At 64.0% G+C, this 17980-nt stretch overlaps 2 protein-coding genes across 4 annotated transcripts; both read left to right on the top strand.

The window, feature by feature from the left end:
- Positions 1 to 59: 59 nt before the first annotated feature.
- Positions 60 to 7932, top strand: LOC141738513 (zinc finger protein 777-like). Of its 2 annotated transcripts, none has more exons than XM_074573791.1 (6): positions 60 to 218; positions 2612 to 2738; positions 5091 to 5204; positions 5530 to 5652; positions 5750 to 5884; positions 6426 to 7932. In XM_074573791.1, the coding sequence occupies exons 1-6, from the start codon at positions 63 to 65 to the stop codon at positions 7334 to 7336; spliced, it is 1566 nt and encodes a 521-aa protein (XP_074429892.1). In that variant the 5' UTR covers positions 60 to 62; the 3' UTR covers positions 7337 to 7932. The 2 variants fall into 2 exon arrangements, with proteins under 2 accessions (XP_074429892.1, XP_074429891.1); XM_074573790.1 differs by having other exon boundaries at positions 6423 to 7932.
- Positions 7933 to 9375: 1443 nt separating this feature from the next.
- On the top strand, positions 9376 to 17126 carry LOC141738509 (zinc finger protein 212-like). 2 transcript variants are annotated; one of them, XM_074573779.1, is made up of 5 exons: positions 9376 to 9556; positions 10018 to 10404; positions 11883 to 12009; positions 14671 to 14790; positions 15556 to 17126. In XM_074573779.1, exons 1-5 carry the CDS (start codon positions 9395 to 9397, stop codon positions 16602 to 16604), a joined length of 1845 nt encoding a protein of 614 aa, XP_074429880.1. In that variant the 5' UTR covers positions 9376 to 9394; the 3' UTR covers positions 16605 to 17126. The 2 variants fall into 2 exon arrangements, with proteins under 2 accessions (XP_074429880.1, XP_074429881.1); XM_074573780.1 differs by lacking the exon at positions 9376 to 9556 and adding an exon at positions 9732 to 9818.
- The last annotated feature ends 854 nt before the right edge of the window (positions 17127 to 17980 follow it).

Here is a 17980-nt window from a genome sequence, read left to right as displayed (position 1 = left end):
GCCGGCAGGGGGCGCTGTGGCGGGGCGGCGGAGGGGGCGGGCCGCGGCCGGACGCGGGGTCGATGGCGGGGACGGCGACGGCGGCGACGGCGACGGGGACCATGGCGGGGAGCGCGGAGGGGCCCGTGGCCGCCCGCCTGCGGGAGCTGGAGCGGCGGCTGGAGCGGGTGGAGGCGGCGCTGCGGGACCGGCCCCCCTGGGGGCTGCGGGGCCCCGAGGTACCGAGCGGGGCGGGGGGCGAGCCGGGGGGGGTCGGCCGTGAGGCCGTTGTGGGGCTGAGAGGGGGCTGGTAGTGAGCCATGGGGCCACTCAGGAGGCTGTTGGGGGCAATGGGAGCTGGAAGGGGGCTTGTGGAGGTCACTTCTGAGGCCATTGTGGGGCTGAGGGGTGGTGTGTTGGGGGGGATGGGGGCTGCGAGTGGGTCTGGGGGGTCACTTATGGGGCCATTGTAGGGCTGAGAGAGGGCTGGGGGCTGGTAGTGAGCCATGGGGCCACTTAGGGGTCTGTTGGGGGCTGGAGGTGGGCTGCGAGGGTCATTTATGGGGCCATTGTGGGGCTGAGGGGTGGTTTGGGGGCTGGTACTGAGCCCTGGTGCCGCCTAGGGGGCTGTTGGGGGGGGGGGGTGCTGCAAGTGGGTCTGGGGGGTCACTTATGGGGCCATGTGGGGCCGAGGCGGGGCTGGTGGCTGGTAGTGAGCCCTGGGGCCACTCAGGGGCCTCTTGGAGGGTGGAAGTGGGTCCGAGGGGGGGTCACTCATGGGGCCGTTGTGGGGCTGAGGCGGGGCTGGTAGCGAGCCCTGGCGCCACTCAGGGGGCTGTTGGGGGCAATGGGAGCTGGAAGGGGGCTTGTGGAGGTCACTTCTGAGGCCATTGTGGGGCTGAAGGGTGGTTTGGGGGCTGGTACTGAGCCCTGGGGCCGCTTAGAGGGCTGTTGGGGGCTGGAAGTGGGCCTGGGGGCATCACTTGTGGGGCTGAAGTGTGGTTTGGGGGGCTGGGGGTGAGCCTGTGGGGCCAGTTAGGGGACTGCTGGGGTCTGGAGGTGGGCTGCGAGGGTCATTTATGGGGCCATTGTGGGGCTGAGGGGTGGTTTGGGGGCTGGTACTGAGCCCTGGCGCCACCTAGGGGGCTGTTGGGGGGGGTGGGGGGCTGCAAGTGGGTCTGAGGGGGGTCACTTATGGGGCCATTGTGGGGCTGAGAGAGGGCTGGTGGCTGGTAATGAGCCCTGGGGTTGCTCAGGGGCCTCTTGGAGGGTGGAAGTGGGTCCGAGGGGGGTCACTCATGGGGCTGTTGTGGGGCTGAGGCGGGGCTGGTAGCGAGCCCTGGGGCCACTCAGGGGGCTGTTGGGGGCAATGGGAGCTGGAAGGGGGCTTGTGGAGGTCACTTCTGAGGCCATTGTGGGGCTGAGGGGTGGTTTGGGGGCTGGTACTGAGCCCTGGGGCCGCTTAGAGGGCTGTTGGGGGCTGGAAGTGGGCCTGGGGGCATCACTTGTGGGGCTGAAGTGTGGTTTGGGGGGCTGGGGGTGAGCCTGTGGGGCCAGTTAGGGGACTGTTGGGGTCTGGAGGTGGGCTGCGAGGGTCATTTATGGGGCCATTGTGGGGCTGAGGGGTGGTTTGGGGGCTGGTACTGAGCCCTGGCGCCACCTAGGGGGCTGTTGGGGGGGGTGGGGGGCTGCAAGTGGGTCTGAGGGGGGTCACTTATGGGGCCATTGTGGGGCTGAGAGAAGGCTGGTGGCTGGTAATGAGCCCTGGGGTCACTTAGGGGCCTGTTGGAGGGTGCAAGTGGGTCTGGGGGGGTCACTTATGGGGCCATTGTGGGGCTGAGGTGTGGTTTGGGGGCCGGTACTGAGCCCTGGCGCCACCTAGGGGGCTGCTGAGGTGGCGGCTGGAAGTGGGTCTGGGGCGTCACTTATGGGGCCACTGTGGGGCTGAGGCGGGGCTGGTGGCTGGTAATGAGCCCTGGGGCCACTTAGGGGGCTGTTGGGGGCAATGGGAGCTGGCAAGGGGCTTGTGGGGATCACTTATGAGGCCATTGTGAGGCTGAGGGTGGTTTGGGGGCTGGTACTGAGCCCTGGGGCCACCTAGGGGGCTGCTGGGGTGGGGGCTGTAAGTGGGTCTGGGGGTGTCACTTATGGGGTCACTGTGGGGCTGAGGGGTTGGTTTGGGGGCTAGTAGTGAGCCCTGGGGCCACTTAGGGGGCTGTTGGGGGCTGGAAGTGGGCCTGGGGGCATCACTTGTGGGGCTGAAGTGTGGTTTGGGGGACTGGGGGTGAGCCTGTGGGGCCACTTAGGGGGCTGTTGGGAGGTTGAGGGGGCTGAGAGTGAGCCTGGGGGTCACTTATGGGGCCATTGAGGGGCCGCGAGCTGTTTGGGGGGCGACAGGGGGGGAAATCCAGGGGGCTGTTGGGAGCTGGTTGCGGGGGAAGGGGGCCTTTGTGGGGGCTGGGAGCGAGGGTGTGGAATTCCTTCGCGGGGGGGGCTTCTGGGGAGCTGCTTTTTGGGCTGTTGAAGGGCTGGGGGGTGGTGTCGGAGGGGCTGGGAGCTGTTTTTGGGGGGACGTGGGGGGGTGGGGTGGGGGGAGCTGCCCCCTCCTTCAGCCCAGCCCCTCTGCTCCCAGGTGCCGGTGACATTCCAGGACATCGCGGTGCGGTTCAGCAGGGAGGAGTGGGCAGGCCTGGGCGACGAGCAGAGGGAGCTCTACAGGACGGTGATGGAGGACAACTACGAGACGCTGGTGTCCCTGTGTAGGCTCCGTTTGCGCTGGGTTGGCAGCGGGCGGCGCTGCCCCGGGGACCTCTCTCGCTCAGGGTTGCTTTTCTGCCTCTTTGTGTTTCCTGGGGATCTCCAGCCCTCAACCCTTCCGCTCGACTCCCCGTCCCCTCCGGCAGCGGTCGGAGGTTGGCAGGTAGACGCAGGAGGGGGTGGTGAGCGCTCAGTATCTTCTTCTCGCGGGGAACAGGTACTCTGAACTCCTTGCGTTGTCATCGCGGACGTTCCCCCTTCCTTTCCCTTCCATCGCGGACGTTCCCCCTTCCTTTCCCTTCCATCGCGGACGTTCCCCCTTCCTTTCCCTTCCATCGCGGACGTTCCCCCTTCCTTTCCCTTCCATCGCGGACGTTCCCCCTTCCTTTCCCTTCCATCGCGGACGTTCCCCCTTCCTTTCCCTTCCACCGTGGACGTTCCCTCTTCCTTCTCTTCCACCGTGGACGTTCCCTCTTAATTTCCCTTCCATCGCCGACGTTCCCTCTTCCTTCCCTTCCATCGCCGACGTTCCCTCTTCCATTGCAGACATTCCCTCTTTCTTCCCTTCCATCACCAACGTTCCCTCTTCCATCGCAGATGTTCCCTCTTCCTTCCCTTCCATTGCCGGCATTCCCTCTTTCTTCCTTTCCATTGTGGATGTTCCTGCTTCCTTTCTCTCCATTGCCGGCATTCCCTCTTTCTTCCTTTCCATTGTGGATGTTCCCGCTTCCTTTCTCTCCATCATGGATATTCCTTCTTTCTTCCCTTCCACCGTGGATGTTCCCTCTTCCTTTCCCTTCCATTGCCGACGCTCCCCCTTCCTTTCCCTTCCATTGCCGACGTTCCCCCTTCTGTTGCCGAGGTTCCCTCTTCCTTTCCCTTCCGTCGCAGATGTTCCCTCTTTCTTCCCTTCCACCGTGGATGTTCCCTCTTCCTTTCCCTTCCATCGCCGACGTTCCCTCTTTCTTCCCTTCCACCGTGGATGTTCACTCTTCCTTTCCCTTCCATCGCCGACATTCCCTCTTCCACGTCTGTCTGGATCCTCGTGTGGTTTCCCATCGGCGTGGAGGCCGTGCCGTCCGTTTGTCCTGCTGTGGCGAGTGGGGCTGGTGGTGCTCCCTCGGAGCAGGGGGAGAAGGTCTCACGGGGCAGCATTTGGGGTGCTTCCGGCTGGATTTTCAAATGCGGGGCCCTGGCAGCTGGAAATGAACTTTCCAAAAAGTCCGGTTGGACTCGATGATCTTAAAGGTCTTCTCCGTCCTAAATGCTTCCGTGATTCGTCGAATTTGAGCAACGTGGTCTAGTGGGAGGCGTCTCTGCCCAGGGCCGGGGGGCGGGTTGGAACGAGATGGTCATCACGGTCCCTTCCAACCCAAACCGTTCCGTGATTCCGTGACACCCCGCTTCGCCCAGCCCATCTCGTGGCAGTGCCTCTTGGCACCGTTCATTTAGACAATTATTCTCTCACCCGATGAGCCCTCCCCACCCGGGAAGGGGAATTGGGGAAAAACCAAGGAAACCCCGGGGTTGAAATATTAATAGATTTGACGGGATAAGACTAAATAATTAACATTACTGACACTAAAGAACCAGTCTTGATCCCGATCCCAATATAAAACACCCCCGGACTGTCCCCAGCCCGTTCCACCAGCAGGAGCCGTGCCCTCCCCGCAGGGAGAGCCCATGGGGGACCCTGCAAGGAAGGGAAGGGCTCAGGGCTCCGGCACCGGGGCGAGGAGTGCTCGGGATGGCAGCCGTCCCGGGGGAGAGAGAGAGAGAGAGAGAGAGAAAAATCCTCAGCAAACTCTCTAATTTCTCTGGAATGTGCCGTTCACGGTATGAAATAACCCTGTTGGCAGCTGGGGGCAAGTGCCCGGGTCTCGCTCCTCCTCCTCGTCCCCGCACCAGAGGAGCTCGAAAACACCGAGACCTTGAATCCCGCACACCGGGGCTGGCTGTAAAGTAAATATTTTCACAAATTCGGACACTAGAGTCTCCTAAAAATGCAGTTTTCCCAAGCATTAGAAGAGACCTTGCTGAAAAGTGAAATTGCTGAAAGAGGAATTAATCCTGTGTCACCCGAACCAGGGCAAAGCTGGGTTTCTCGGGGCTTTCTGGAGCAGGGATGGATTTTCTTGCGGTTGTTGCCGGGACGGGGCTGTCAGACATGCCAGAGGGTGCTTTTCATGCTCCCCCCCTTTCCCCCCCCCCACCTAGAACTGCTGCCTGCCGGTCCCTGCCTGTGTCCGTAACTCCCCGTGTGCCGGCACTGACTCTGCCCCAGTTGGGGATGAAGATTTTGGGGGCTGGGACTGTCGCGTCCTGCCTCTGATGTCTGTCTTGCTCCGTAACAGACTGTGACCTCTCCAAGCCTGAACTCTTATCTCAGATGGAAAGAGGAGAAGAGCTGTGCGCGCTGCCGGAGTTGGACCTGGAGGGAGCAGATCTATCTCCGGAGCCGGCCGTAGGTGCGTGACGCTGAGCTTCTTCCGTGCCAGAATCCTGGCTCCTTACTGGGAGCCAGCTTACCGGCACGATTGTAGTCCCTGCCCTCAGCCGCAGGGACCGAGGTGTCTCCCGTGGTGGCTGTGGATGGTCTGTGCTGGGAGAGGACACGGGGAATGTGTGCTGGGACGCCTGGATAGCCTGGAAACCCTCCCCTGCCCCAGCAGCCGCTGCGTGCTGCAGGGATCCTGATGCCCTGTGGGCTCGGGAAGGGGGGGGACCCCTGGGCTCGCTCCGCTGAGCTCCCAGCTGGCTGCCAGTAAAGCCCAGTGCCCTTCTCCTCCCCAGAGCCCCCGAGCTGCCCGAGCGATGACAGTCTGCTGGAGATGAAGACAAAGGAGTCTCGCGAGGGGAGCTGTAGGGACCCGGAGGAAAGCAGGAGCCTGGCGGTGACGCCAAACTGCAGTGCACGTGAGTAGCTGGCAAACCCAGCCCACGCCGGGGGTCCTGGGCCCCTGCCTGGCTGTTACCATCGTCATCGTCATTATCGCTCCTCTTGCCTTCGCAGCGCACGTCCCTCACGAAGCCACCGCTGTGCCGGCAGATCTCGGCCAGCCAACCCCGTCCCCTTCCTGCCCGCTCTCCACGTGCTGTCGTGAAGCGGGGAATCTGAACCCGTCTCCATCGCCTCCCCCCGCAGCAGGTACCGGGGCGCAGCCCTTCGTCCCTCCTCGGCGGGGCCGGCAACCTCTAGGGGCCACCGGCACGCTCGGAGAGCGGCGGGAGGTTTGCGCGGGGCTCTCTTTGGGCCTGGGGTTTTCAGGACAGGTTTTACGTGATTTATACGGGCCAAGAAAGGGTTCTGACAGTGAATCCTGCTGCCGGCCTTGAAACCGTAAAGGATGAGGCATGGTGTGGCGTGAACCAGCCCACCCAGTTGATTTGCTTTAAAGGATATGCCCCGATGTTTCTGTTGGAGACCCCCCCCGTCCTACCTAGGTGACGTTTGTCATCTCAAGAGGCCCTTGGGGTGTCTGGAGGGACGAGCTGTAGCTGCGCCTGGCCTTTATGCAGTCCAGGTGTGAAAACACCGAGCTGGAAGAGAAGCGAGGGTGAGATTGTACCGGCCGCTGGCTGGGGAGGGGGTGGGAGGCGAGGGCGGGAGGAAGGCCCCGTGCTCTTTGTGCCTTGTCCTCAAAACCAAGTGGAAGAGTGATCCTTGGGTTCTGAAAAATTTCCAGCAGATGCAGAGGTGGGGATCCCAATGGAGGCTCCGCAAGAGGAGGTCACTGCGGAGGAGCCAGCGGTGCCCGAAACGCCCTCCAAGGGTCTGGAAGAGGAGAACGTGAAAGATTCAGGGAATGGTGGCCAGGGTCCGGCGGCAGACGTTCCCGAAGAGCCGGGAAAGGCGTCGATCCCAGATGTCTGCAGCGCGACGGCGCAGGCAGATCCCGGCTGCGCGGTCGCCGAGCCGGGAGAGCCCATGGAGGGCTCCTGCACGAGCCGGACTGCGGCCTGCCAGCGAAATTCCACCCGGGAGAAGTGCTACTCCTGCCCCGTGTGCAGGAAAACCTTTCTGCTGAAGATCAACCTCGTCATCCACCAGCGGAGCCACAGCAACTGTGTGCCTTACATCTGCGCCCACTGCGACCGGAGCTTCATGTCCAAGAAAAAAATCCGGCGTCACCTCCGGGCCTGGGCGGCCAAGGGGTTCTGCCAGCCCTCGGAGGCAGAGGAGTGCTCCGGCCGGGCGCCGTGCCCGGCTTCCCAGCCCCGAACCCCCAGCAGGGACTGCGGCACGGTGCGGGGGAAGCCCAGCCCCAACAGATACCCGCTGTCGCCTGGAAAAATGATGTATTCCTGCAAGGAATGCACGGAGAACTTCTCCAGCGAGAGCTTTCTGATCCTGCACCAGCGCCGCCACACCAACCACCACCTCATCCTCTGTCCCTGCTGCAACAGGACCTTCACCTGGGTCTCTGACTTTGTCCGCCACCACCGCAACCACACCGGCGAGCGGCCCTACCAGTGCGGCATCTGCCAGAAGACTTTCAAGCGCCGTTACCACCTGAACGTCCACCAGAGGATCCACGTGCGGCAGGGGGGGCTCTACGCCCACGGGGATCAGCTGCCGATGCCGGTGGCACCCGTTTAACCGCCGGCGGGGACGTGGGGAGCGGGAAGTGTGGGAGAAGGCGGGGTGGGAAGGCGGGAAGCGTCCTCCCGGGGACAGGAGGACACCGTTGGACCTTCTCTTGACCGTGGGTTGGAAGCTGGAGCGCAGGATGGAGGGTGCCCAGCCCTGCCCGTGCAGAAGCAAGGGTCCAAGCCAGGACACCGAAGCCAGCTCAGCGCGTCCCTGCGGGCGCGCTCCTTCTCCTTCCAGCCTGCGGAGACACTCTGTGGCCGGGTCTTTGTTCCGAGAGCTCGGAGCAGTGCGGAGCGGAGGAAGCTCTCGCACCGTCCAAGTAATCCCCAGACGGGCACACGGCTCCGGCTCGGTGAGGCAGAGCTGTCGGTCAGACTGCCTCTCCCCTGGGCGCCTCCTGCTTTCCTCAAAAACCCTGACTCCTGATAATCCATCCCCAAAAGGCAGCTGGTGCCCGAGCTGCTTGGGCACAGCTCTAGATTTGCCATTGGACAAAACCGTTCTGCTGACCTGCAAATTCCCTCTTTCTGTAATTTCTGTTTGCTGCGACAAATACCCACTGTTGCATTTTCCAGATTATTATTTTCACCAATGCTCTTCAACCTGGCTTTCTAACGCGCCGTGGTTTTTCTGTCCCCTGAGACCCGTGACCCTTCCATCACCTGCGAGTCGCTGCAGGAAGACCCCCGCCGAGCATCACGAAGGACCACGGGGTCTCTCGGCACCGCCAGCCGGCCGTGCCCACGGTTATCGGCGCCGCACAAGCCCCCTCAGCTCTTGTTTCTCCGCCTGCGCCCTGGGCCATCAGCACAGAAACGCCTTCCCATGGGCCGAGCTAAAGCGTCAACGTAACAGGCCCCGGTTGCTCTGCAGGGATTGTCTAAGCGTGTCCATAGGACGAGGGTGGGGCCTTGGTCCTGAGCCCCGGTGGGACGCCGGGAAGAGATGGGGCACCGGGAGTGGGTGGGGCACTGAGGACAGATGGGGCACCAGGAGTGGGTGGGATGTCGGGAAGAGACGGGACACCAGGAGTGAGTGGGATGCCATGAAGAGATGGGACACTGGGATTTGGTGGGATACTGGGAAGAGATGGGCCACCGGGAGCAGGTGGGACACCGGAAAGGGGTGGGACGCTGGGAAGACAGGAGACATCAGGAGCGGGTGAGATGCTGGGAAGACAAGGGACAGGGGGAGTGCATGGGACACCAGGAGCAGGTGGGACGCTGGGATTGAGTGGGACACTGGGAAGAGATGGGACACTGGAAGCAGGTGGGATTCCAGGAAGAGATGGGACACGGGGAAGACATGAGATGCCAGGAGTGAGTGGGATTCCACGAAGAGATGGGACACTGGGAGCGAGTGGGACACTGGAAAGAGATGGGACACCAGAAGCAGGTGGGATGGCAGGAAGAGATGGGACACTGGGAGTTGGTGGGACACTAGGAAGAGATGGGGGACACTGGCAGTGAGTGGGACACTGGGAATGGATGGGACACCAGGAGCAAGTGGAATGCCAGGAAGACATGGGACACCGGGAATGGATGGGACACCAGGAGTGGGTAGGATGCCAGGAAGAGATGGGACACTGGGCGTGGATGGGACGCTGGGAAGACATGGGACACCAGGAGTGGATGGGATGCTGGGAAGAGATGGGATGCCAGGAGTGAGTGGAATGTCAGGAAGAGATGGGACACCGGGAATGGATGGGTCACCAGGCATGGATGGGATGCTGGGAGCAGGTGGGATACCGGGAAGAGATGGGACACCAGGAACAGGTGGGACATCAGGAGAAAGACGGGACACCAGGAGTGGGTGGGACACCAGGAGCGAGTGGAATGCCAGGAAGAGATGGGACACCAGAAGCAGGTGGGACACTGGGAAGAGATGGGACACTGGGAGTGGGAGGGACACCAGGAATGGATGGGGCACCAGGAGTGGATGGGATGGTGGGAGTGGATGGGACGCCAGGAAGAGATGAAACACTGGGAGTGGATGGGACACCCGGAGTGGATGGGACACCGGGAATGGATGGGATGCTGGGAGCGGGTGGGCCGCTGGGACGAGATGGGACACCGGGACCGGGCACGGCGGTGGTGCTGGCCTCATCCCTTTTCTGGCGAGGGCCCATGGATGCCGCAGCAACGGAGATGCCGCACGCGCCTCCCTTCGGCACCGGGGGCCTGGCCGGTACCGGGGGCTACCGGGAATGGCGCTGGGCTCCTCCCGGTGAGGCGGGGCGGGGGGGTGGATGAGGCCGGGGAAGCACCGGGCGAGGGGAGGGGGTCGGGGAAGAGGCGGGGGGAGGGGGTCCGGGCTGGGAGCGGCGGTCCCGGTGTGGCGGGGGGGGGGGGGGGGGGACACACCACGACGACGACACCGTGGGGGGGACCCGGGGGCGGCGCGGTGTGTCGGTCGGTCCGGCAGGGGGCGCTGTGTCGGGGCGGCGGCGGCGGCGCGGGCGGCCATGGCCCGCTGGGGCCCGGCGCAGGTACCGCGGGGGGGGGGGGGGGCGGTGGGTCCCCTCACCCCCCCCCCCCCGCCCCCCCCATCCCCTCACACACACCGGGACCGGGGAGTCGGCGGGGACACGGGGCGGGGAAGCGGGGGACACACACACACACACACACACGGTCCCGTCCCGCCGCCCCTCACCGCCCCCCCCCGCTCCCTCCCTCCCTCCCTCACAGGAGCCCGGGTGGGGGCCCGAGGCCTGGCAGCCGGTCCCGCCGCAGCCCCACGGTCCCCCCCCCGGGCAGGGGGAGAAGGCGACGGCGGTGCCCGAGATCTCGCTGTGGACGGTGGTGGCGGCGGTGCAGGCGGTGGAGAGGAAGGTGGAATCGCAGGCCCGGCGGCTCCTGAGCCTGGAAGGGAGAGCGGAGACGGCGGAGAAGAAAGTGTCCGGGCTGGAGAAAGCGGTGCTGGATTTCGGCAACCGGCTGGAACGCAAATGGGCCGCCTTGGCCGCCCTGGTGCAGGAGAACACGCGGCGGCTGGAGCACGTCGAGCGCCAGCTCCAGCACAGTGGCCGCTGGGCAACCGGGCCCGGGCCGGGACCCGGGGGGGACGAGGCCAAGGTAACGGGGACGGGCTCACGGTGACCAACGGGGACGAGCCCCGGCTTATGGGGATGTGCCTACAGTGACAGGGACGAGCCCAAGGTAATGGGGACGTGCCCAAAGTGTCAGGGATGAGCCCAAGGTAACGGGGACGGGCCCATGGTGACAAATGGGGATGAGCCCTGGCTAATGGGGACGTGCCCAAAGTGTCAGGGACGAGCCCAAGGTAACGGGGACGGGCCCACGGTGATGAATGGGGATGAGCCCCAGCTAATGGGGACATGTCTGAAGTGACAGGGACGAGCCCCAGCTAATGGGGTTGTGCCCAAAGTGACAGGGATGAGGCCAAGGTAACAGGGATGGGCCCACGGTGACCAACGGGGACGAGCCCCGGCTAGTGGGGACGTGCCCAAAGTGACAGGGACAAGCCCCAGCTAACGCAGACAGGCCCATGGTGACCAACGGGGATGAGCCCCAGATAATGGGGACGTGCCCAAAGTGACAGGGACAAGGCCAAGGTAATGGGGACGGGCCCATGGGGACAAATGCGACGAGCCCCAGCTAATGGGGACATGTCTGAAGTGACAGGGACAAGCCCCAGTCTACGGGGATGTGCCCAAAGTGACAGGGATGAGGCCAAGGTAACAGGGACGGGCCCACGGTGACCAACGGGGACGAGCCCCAGCTAATGGGGACGTGCCCAAAGTGTCAGGGACAAGGCCAAGGTAACGGAGATGGGCACATAGTGGCAAACGGGGACAAGCCCCGGCTAATGCAGACATGTCTAAAGTGACAGGGACGAGCCCCAGCTAATGGGGATGTGCCCAAAGTGACAGGGACGAGCCCCAGCTAAGGGGGACAGGCCCACGATGACAGGGACAAGGCCAAGGTAATGGGGACGGGCCCGCGGTGATGAATGGGGACAAGCCCCAGCTAATGGGGACGTGCCCAAAGTGACAGGGACGAGCCCCAGCTAACAGGGACATACCCAAAGTGACAGGGGCAAGCCCAAGGTGACAGGGACAAGCCCCAGATAACGGGCACGTGTCCCAGGTGACAAACGGGGACAAGCTCCAGGTAACGGGAATATCCCCAAGGCAACGGGGATGAGCCCAAGGTAACGGGGACGTGCCCACGGTGACGAAGGGGGACAAGCCCCAGCTAACAGGGATGAGCCCAAAGTGACAGGGAGAAGCCCCAGATAACGGGCACGTGTCCCAGGTGACAAACGGGGACAAGCTCCAGGTAACGGGAATGTCCCCAAGGCAGTGGGGATGAGCCCAAGGTAACGGGGACATGCCCACGGTGACGAACGGGGACAAACCCCAGGTAATGGGGATGTGGCCACGGTGACAAACAGGGACGAGCTCCAGGTAATGGGAATGTCCCCAAGGCAATGGGGATGAGCCCAAGGTAACGGGGATGTGCCCACGGTGACGAAGGGGGACAAGCCCCGGCTCACAGGGACGCGCCCAAGGTGCCTCCTGCCGTTTCAGGTGCCAGCGGCGTGCGCGGATGAGGCGGCGGGTTTGCCGGAGCCGGAGTGGGGCAGGGCGGAGAGCCGGCAGAAGGAGCTCTGCAGGGTGGCGACGAAGGGGAGCGGCGAGGCTGTGGTCTCCCTTGGTGAGGATCCGTCTCTCCTGACGCGGTCGGACACAATCGTCACCCCCCGGGCCCAGTCGCCCCCCAGGGCTCAGTGTTGGGGCCGTTTGGGTTTAACGTCTTTATTGACGATCCCGATAAGGACGTAGAGCGTAGCGTCGGGCAGCTCGCAGGCGGCGCCAAGTTAAGCGGGAGCGTTGATCCGCACGAGGGTGGGGAGGCTCTACGGAGAGACTCGGATAGATCGGATCGATGGGTGTCGCCTTAAAAAGACTGTAGTTCCGGTATTTGTCTGTCAGAGACCCAGGACTTTCGCTGATTTAGGATCAGAGTCCCGCCAAGGGACTTCTCACTGACTCAGATTCACAAACAGCCGAAGTCGGTTACTTTGTTGAGAGCGACGGTCGCAGATTCGAGAGTGCCGTCGATAAAGTCACTGACGACGGTAGCGCTAATTACTCGAGCTTAATACGGCTCGCAAAAAATTAACGCGACTACAACAACCCGGGGTAACGTTGCCCAGCGGGGGGAAAGACGCAGTGCTTGCCCAGCATGGCGTCCCGGCCTGGGGCGCAGGAAGAGAACGCAGCCCCTCGACTGCTCCCTCGGGGATCAAGTTTCTCCTCTCCCATTTGCTCCGTCCTTTTATCCCCCGGGATTACGAGGTTTCCCTCCCCTAGGTGACGCGTGGTGTGATTTGGGTGGAGAGAGGAGTGCTATAGCCGTACGCGTTTAGCACGATCTCCAAAATCTTCGTTAGCGTATACAGGGGTGTCAACGTTAATACGCATTTCGCAGGTAACGAGGCAAAAGCCAGTTACCGGGCAACGTGGTCTCTCAAGGAAACGGGGACCTGCACAAAGTCTCGGTTCTCTTGATTTTTACTGGCTCTGCTGGCGAAAAGCAGGGCTGTCCCGGCTCCCCAGGACTCCCCCGTTATTTACGTGCCCTGCGATGGCCAGACAAGCCTTCCCTCCCCTGGGCTGCGCGAGAGGGAGCAAAGCCAGCCTTAATCGCCCTTCGAGCACGGAGACTTCACCTCATCATCCAAATTCCGCAACGGGCCACAACGCTAACGGGCACGAGCTTCCACAAGGCCAAGCGCCGGGTCCTGCCCTTGGGCCACAACAACCCCGTGCAGCGCTACGGGCTTGGGGCAACGTGGCTGGAGAGCTGGAAAAGGACCTGGGGCTTCTAATTGACAAGCGGCTGAACACGAGCCAGCAGCGTGCCCAGGTGGCCAAGAAAGCCAATGGCATCCTGGCTTGTATTAGAAATAGTGTGAGCAGCAGAAGGAGGGAGGGGATTGTCCCCCCGTACTCAGCACTGGTGAGGCCACACCTTGAGTGTTATGTCCGGTTTTGGGCACCTCAATACGAGAGAGATGTCGAGGTGCTGGAGCGAGCGCAGAGGAGGGCAACGAAGCTGGTGAAGGGCCTGGAGAATAAATCTGACGAGGAGCGACTGAAGGAGCTGGGACTGTTTAGTTTGAGGAAGAGGAGGCTGAGGGGAGACCTCATCGCTCTCTACAACTCCTTGAAAGGCCGTTGTAGAGAGGTTGGCGCCGGTTTCTTCTCACAGGTAATTAGCGCTAGAACAAGAGGGAATGGGTTCAAGCTGCAGCAGGGGAGGTTTAGGCTGGACATTAGGGAAAAATTCTTTACGGAAAGAGTGGTCGGACACGGGAACAGGCTGCCCAGGGAGGTGGTGGAGTCGCCATCCCTGGATGTGTTTAGGAGTGGTTTAGATGCGGTGTTGGGGGATGTGGTGCAGGGGAGAACTCTGTAGAGTGGGGTCGGTGGCTGGGCTCGACGATCCCGAGGGTCTTTTCCAACCCGAACGCTTCTGGGATTCTGGGAATCCGGCTGGCGGTGGCTCGTGGGCTGCCGCGCGCTCTGGGTGTCAGAACGGGCAGCGAGAGGCGATGCCTTGAACGCCTCTAAGGTTTGGTGCCCGTCGGTTGCGGGTGACAACCGTGCTTCGCGCTGCCCCCCCCCCCTCCCCAACCCCCGTGCGTCCGACGCACACCAACGCAGCGGTGCCAGCGTCAGCGGGGGCGCTGGGACGCTGCCGGGGTTTGTCCCTCTGTCAGCCCTGCGAGGCTTCCCCCCAAAACACCACCACCACCACCGTCGCCCCCCGCGCCGTGAGCGGGAGCACTGCGGGAGGAGCGGGCGTCCGCTGGGATCCCGGGACTCCGCGCGGCGTCTGCGGGAGCGGAGGGAGAGCCCTCCCGGCGCGGTCAGGACGGTGCGTGGTGGGGATTTCAGGCGACGTCCCCACGCTGTCCCCGGCAGCCTGCGTTCCTGCACGCTTTTTCGCCAGGACACGGGCCGTACATACACCCCCCCCCGCCCTCCCCCCGCAGGGATTTGCCGCGGACAGCCCTAAATTTTAGCACTAATTATTTTTTGGCGAAATTTTGAAGGCTGAGTGCCTGACAGTCGCTTCTTCTTGGGGTAACCGAAGTCATTTTGCCTGGTTTGGCTGACGCCACCCCGTTTGCTGGGACGGTCCTGGGAACCCCGAGCCGCTGCTCTGGGAGCCCAGGGCCGCCACCCCCCCACGCCTCCCCCGGACACCCCCCGGCTCCCGCTGCGCGAGAGCAGCCCTTTATCGAGGCCGGGGGCTGGTGCTGGTCCCCGGTGTCAGCGGTTCGTTCCGCTGCTTCCTCCTTCCCAGGGTCTGGGGACGCCAGCTCCAAACCCGCTGCGCCGCCGCCGGCCGAGGACGGGGAGGATTCGGGTGCGAGGACCCACCTGCTGTCGGAGAAGGGAGCGGTGTTGGGGCACCTCGGCGGGGGTGAGTCACAGCGAAGGCTGAGAACGAGCATTTGGGTTGGGCTGGGTCTGTCCCTGCCGCCGCCGCCGCCGCTGCTTCCCCACAAAGCCGGGGGTTGGATCCTGCCCGCAGCGGTGCCCCTGCCTCCCCCGGGGGCCAGCGGAGCCCATCACGCCCCTGCCGGGAGCGTCTCCAGCCTTGCACGGGGTCAGGAGCTGTCGGGAATTTAAGCCATGCCATTGGGACTTCCTTAAAACTTTGAAGACCAAATCTTTTTTAAGTCCGGAAGAGCCAAAAAGAGCGGAAAACAGGGAGACCCGGGGCAAAGCGTAGCGCGAGGGTGGCTCTGCGGCTGCACGGCTGCAGACAGACCCTCCTTCCTGCTCCCGGAAGGTTTTGCTTTGACCCTTTTCCCCAGATTCACCCACCTGAACTCTGCCATTCCTGACAAAATTCCACCTGGGACTCTGCGGCCTCAGTTTTTGCCTTCGGGTTTCCTCAGTTTTGGTTTCCTTTCGAGTCTTGGCGTTGCCAGGCCAGCAGCCGTCCCTGAGCTCCACCAGGTCACCCCCACGAGGTGCCAGTGCCCCTTCCCCCCTCGCGTGCCCTTCTCCCGCGTTGCTCTCGGTGAAACCTTCCCGCTCCTTTTCTAACGGCCCGTTTGCTGGTTCGTGTCGCCAACGCGCCGGCGTGCGGCGGGGGCGGGGGAAGCTCAGCTCCTGCACTGGCACTGCGGGCACGGGGAGAGCTTTCCCTGCCGGGAATGAACCTCTGTCTCTTCGGCAGGTGAGAAGATCGTCATCAAGACCGAAGAGCAGCAGCCCCAGGAGGAAGGAGCTGAACTCCTGGCTCTGCCGCAGGCACCCTCGGGGAGGCTGGAGGAGGAGGTTCCCCTGAGCCAGGAGCAGCCGGTGCCCTGGCAGAGCCACGCCGGCTTGGACGAGCAGAAGGCGGCAGGAGAGGCCTTCGGGGACTTCTGCAAACACGGGGCCGCCCAGCCTGAATTCAAGCCCGTGGTGGTGCCGGTGGAAGCTCACCCTGCCCCGGGTTTGCCTTTCCCGGCGGAGCACGTGCTCGGCGTGGGGACTGACCAGCCCTTCGCCCTGCCCCAGGGAATGCCGCTGGGAGAAGACGTGACCACGGAGACGGCCTCGTCGCAGCCCACCTTGGAGGAGCTTCGTCCCTGCGCCGTGGGGGAAGAGCCCCGCGCGCTCCCCTTGGGCTGGAAGAGCGTCCGGCTGAAGCGCAACCTCCTGGCGCGGCAGCAGAGCCACCAGGCGAGGAAGAGCAACGGCTCCTTCATCTGCACGGCCTGCGGCAAGAGCCTGGCCCACCACGCCGCGCTGCTGCGGCACCAGCGCCTGCACACGGGCGAGCGGCCCTTCCAGTGCCCTGCCTGCGGGAAGAGCTTCAACGAGAAGTCCAACCTCAACAAACACTACCGCATCCACACCGGGGAGCGGCCCTACCGCTGCCCGGCCTGCGGCAAGGGCTTCATCCAGAAGCACCACCTCCAGAAGCACCAGCGCATCCACGGGGTGCAGCTGCGGGGCGGGTGGGCCGGCCGGCCGGCGCGGGCCAGCGCCGCCGGGGAGCGGCTCTACCGTTGCATCGAGTGCACGGAGAGCTTCCCCCAAAAAGCCTCGCTGGAGGAACACCAGCGCCGGCACACCCAGCAGCGGCCCTTCCAGTGCAACGGCTGCAGCAAGAGTTTCCGGCACCGGCAGTCTCTGAACCACCACCAAAAAGTTCACGCCGTGGCCAGCTCGCCTGCCGTCAGCTTGCCCATCCACGAGACCAGCCCCTGCAAAGCTTTGACCCAGGATAATCCGTAGCGCGAGGGCTGGAAAAGGGAAGGGGCGGCGTTTCTCCGGGCTGCTCCGCAGAGGTGCAGCAGCCGGCGACGACGGCACACGCCCGGCAGCTGGTGTGGCACCGCCGTGGGGCTCGTGGCACCGCCGTGGGGCTCCGCACCGCTGGGTCTCCAGGAGGAGGAGGAGGAGGAGGAGGATGGAGGCAGGTTGATGTGCTGCGCAGGCAGGAAAACGCGCCGGGGGTGAAGAGACTGGCCCAAGAGGCAACGGAGAAGGTTCGGTAGCCGGGGCTGAGCCAGGTTGTGCCGCTGCCCCGTGGAAGAGGGATTCGGCTGAGGAGCCGGATTCGGCTGCGTCGGGTCCGGCGGGGCGGGCAGCGGCGCGGTCGAACTCAGGGTTATTCAGACACTACCAGCGTGGAGGGGGCGTTGGGTGGCCCGGGAAGGGGCTGTTGCGGCCGGGCAGCAGCCGGGGTCATCGTGTTGTCCCCAAAGCATCAATCGGACGAGCCGGGAAGAGACTCGGATAAAAGACTGGGCTGACGGTTGTCTCCGGTTGTGGTCTCGGGGCGGGCTCGGGGAGGGGACGACTGGGATCGCGCCGAAGGGAGTTTGGGTACGCGATCCCTGTAAATCATAACATACGTCTCTCCCGTGGGTGCGGCTCCTGCTCGGCACCCCAGGGGCAGCCACCCTGTGTCCCCCCCTCGCCCCGGCATCCCATCCGTGTGACGCGCGAGGTCCTTTGCTCTGGGGGGGGGGACGGGGAAGAGCCCAGCCCTCGCCCCCGGCGGTGTCGGTCACCCTTAATGAGGCCTTGATTAAGGCAGGCGAGGAGCCCTGAGGGGCCCCTGGACTCGCTGCCAGGGAGGAGAAGGCCACGGGCCAGGAGGGGAGGAACGCGGAGCCGCCCTACGGCAATGCGGACCTGCCTGATGGGAACGCGGAGCTGCCCCATAGGAATGTAGGAGCCGCCCCGCAGGAATGCGGGGGCTGAGATGCCAGGGACCCACGGGACTCCCTCCTGCCTGCGGCCCTGCCCTTCCCCGGTCCCCTTGGCCGCTCGTCCTGTCCCCTGCGGAGGGCTCGACCTTCCTGGCCGTGGTCGGGGTGTCCCCAGGGCTTGGCCCCCTGCGCCCGCTGTGTTTGTCCCCATGTAGGAGCACCCAGCACGGCTCCGTGGGGCCCGGCAGCCCGAGTCCCCCCATGGACCTGCCCTGGTCCACGGGGGCAGCATTCGCAAGGCAGTGGCACCCCGGGGCACAGACAGTGCCCCTGTCCCCGCGCTTCGGCCCAGGGGGTGACAAGTGACATCCCTGGGGCATGCGGTTGACAATCCTGGGGGTGTCCTGGTGGCACCCAGGGTGATGGTGACATCCTGGGGGACAGTGGTGGGCG

The sequence above is a fragment of the Larus michahellis genome, chromosome 2 (assembly GCF_964199755.1).
Source record: "Larus michahellis chromosome 2, bLarMic1.1, whole genome shotgun sequence".
NCBI lineage: Eukaryota > Metazoa > Chordata > Aves > Charadriiformes > Laridae > Larus > Larus michahellis.
The sequence above is the reverse complement of the archived record's forward strand: the minus strand, read 5'-3'. Positions and strand labels throughout refer to the sequence as shown.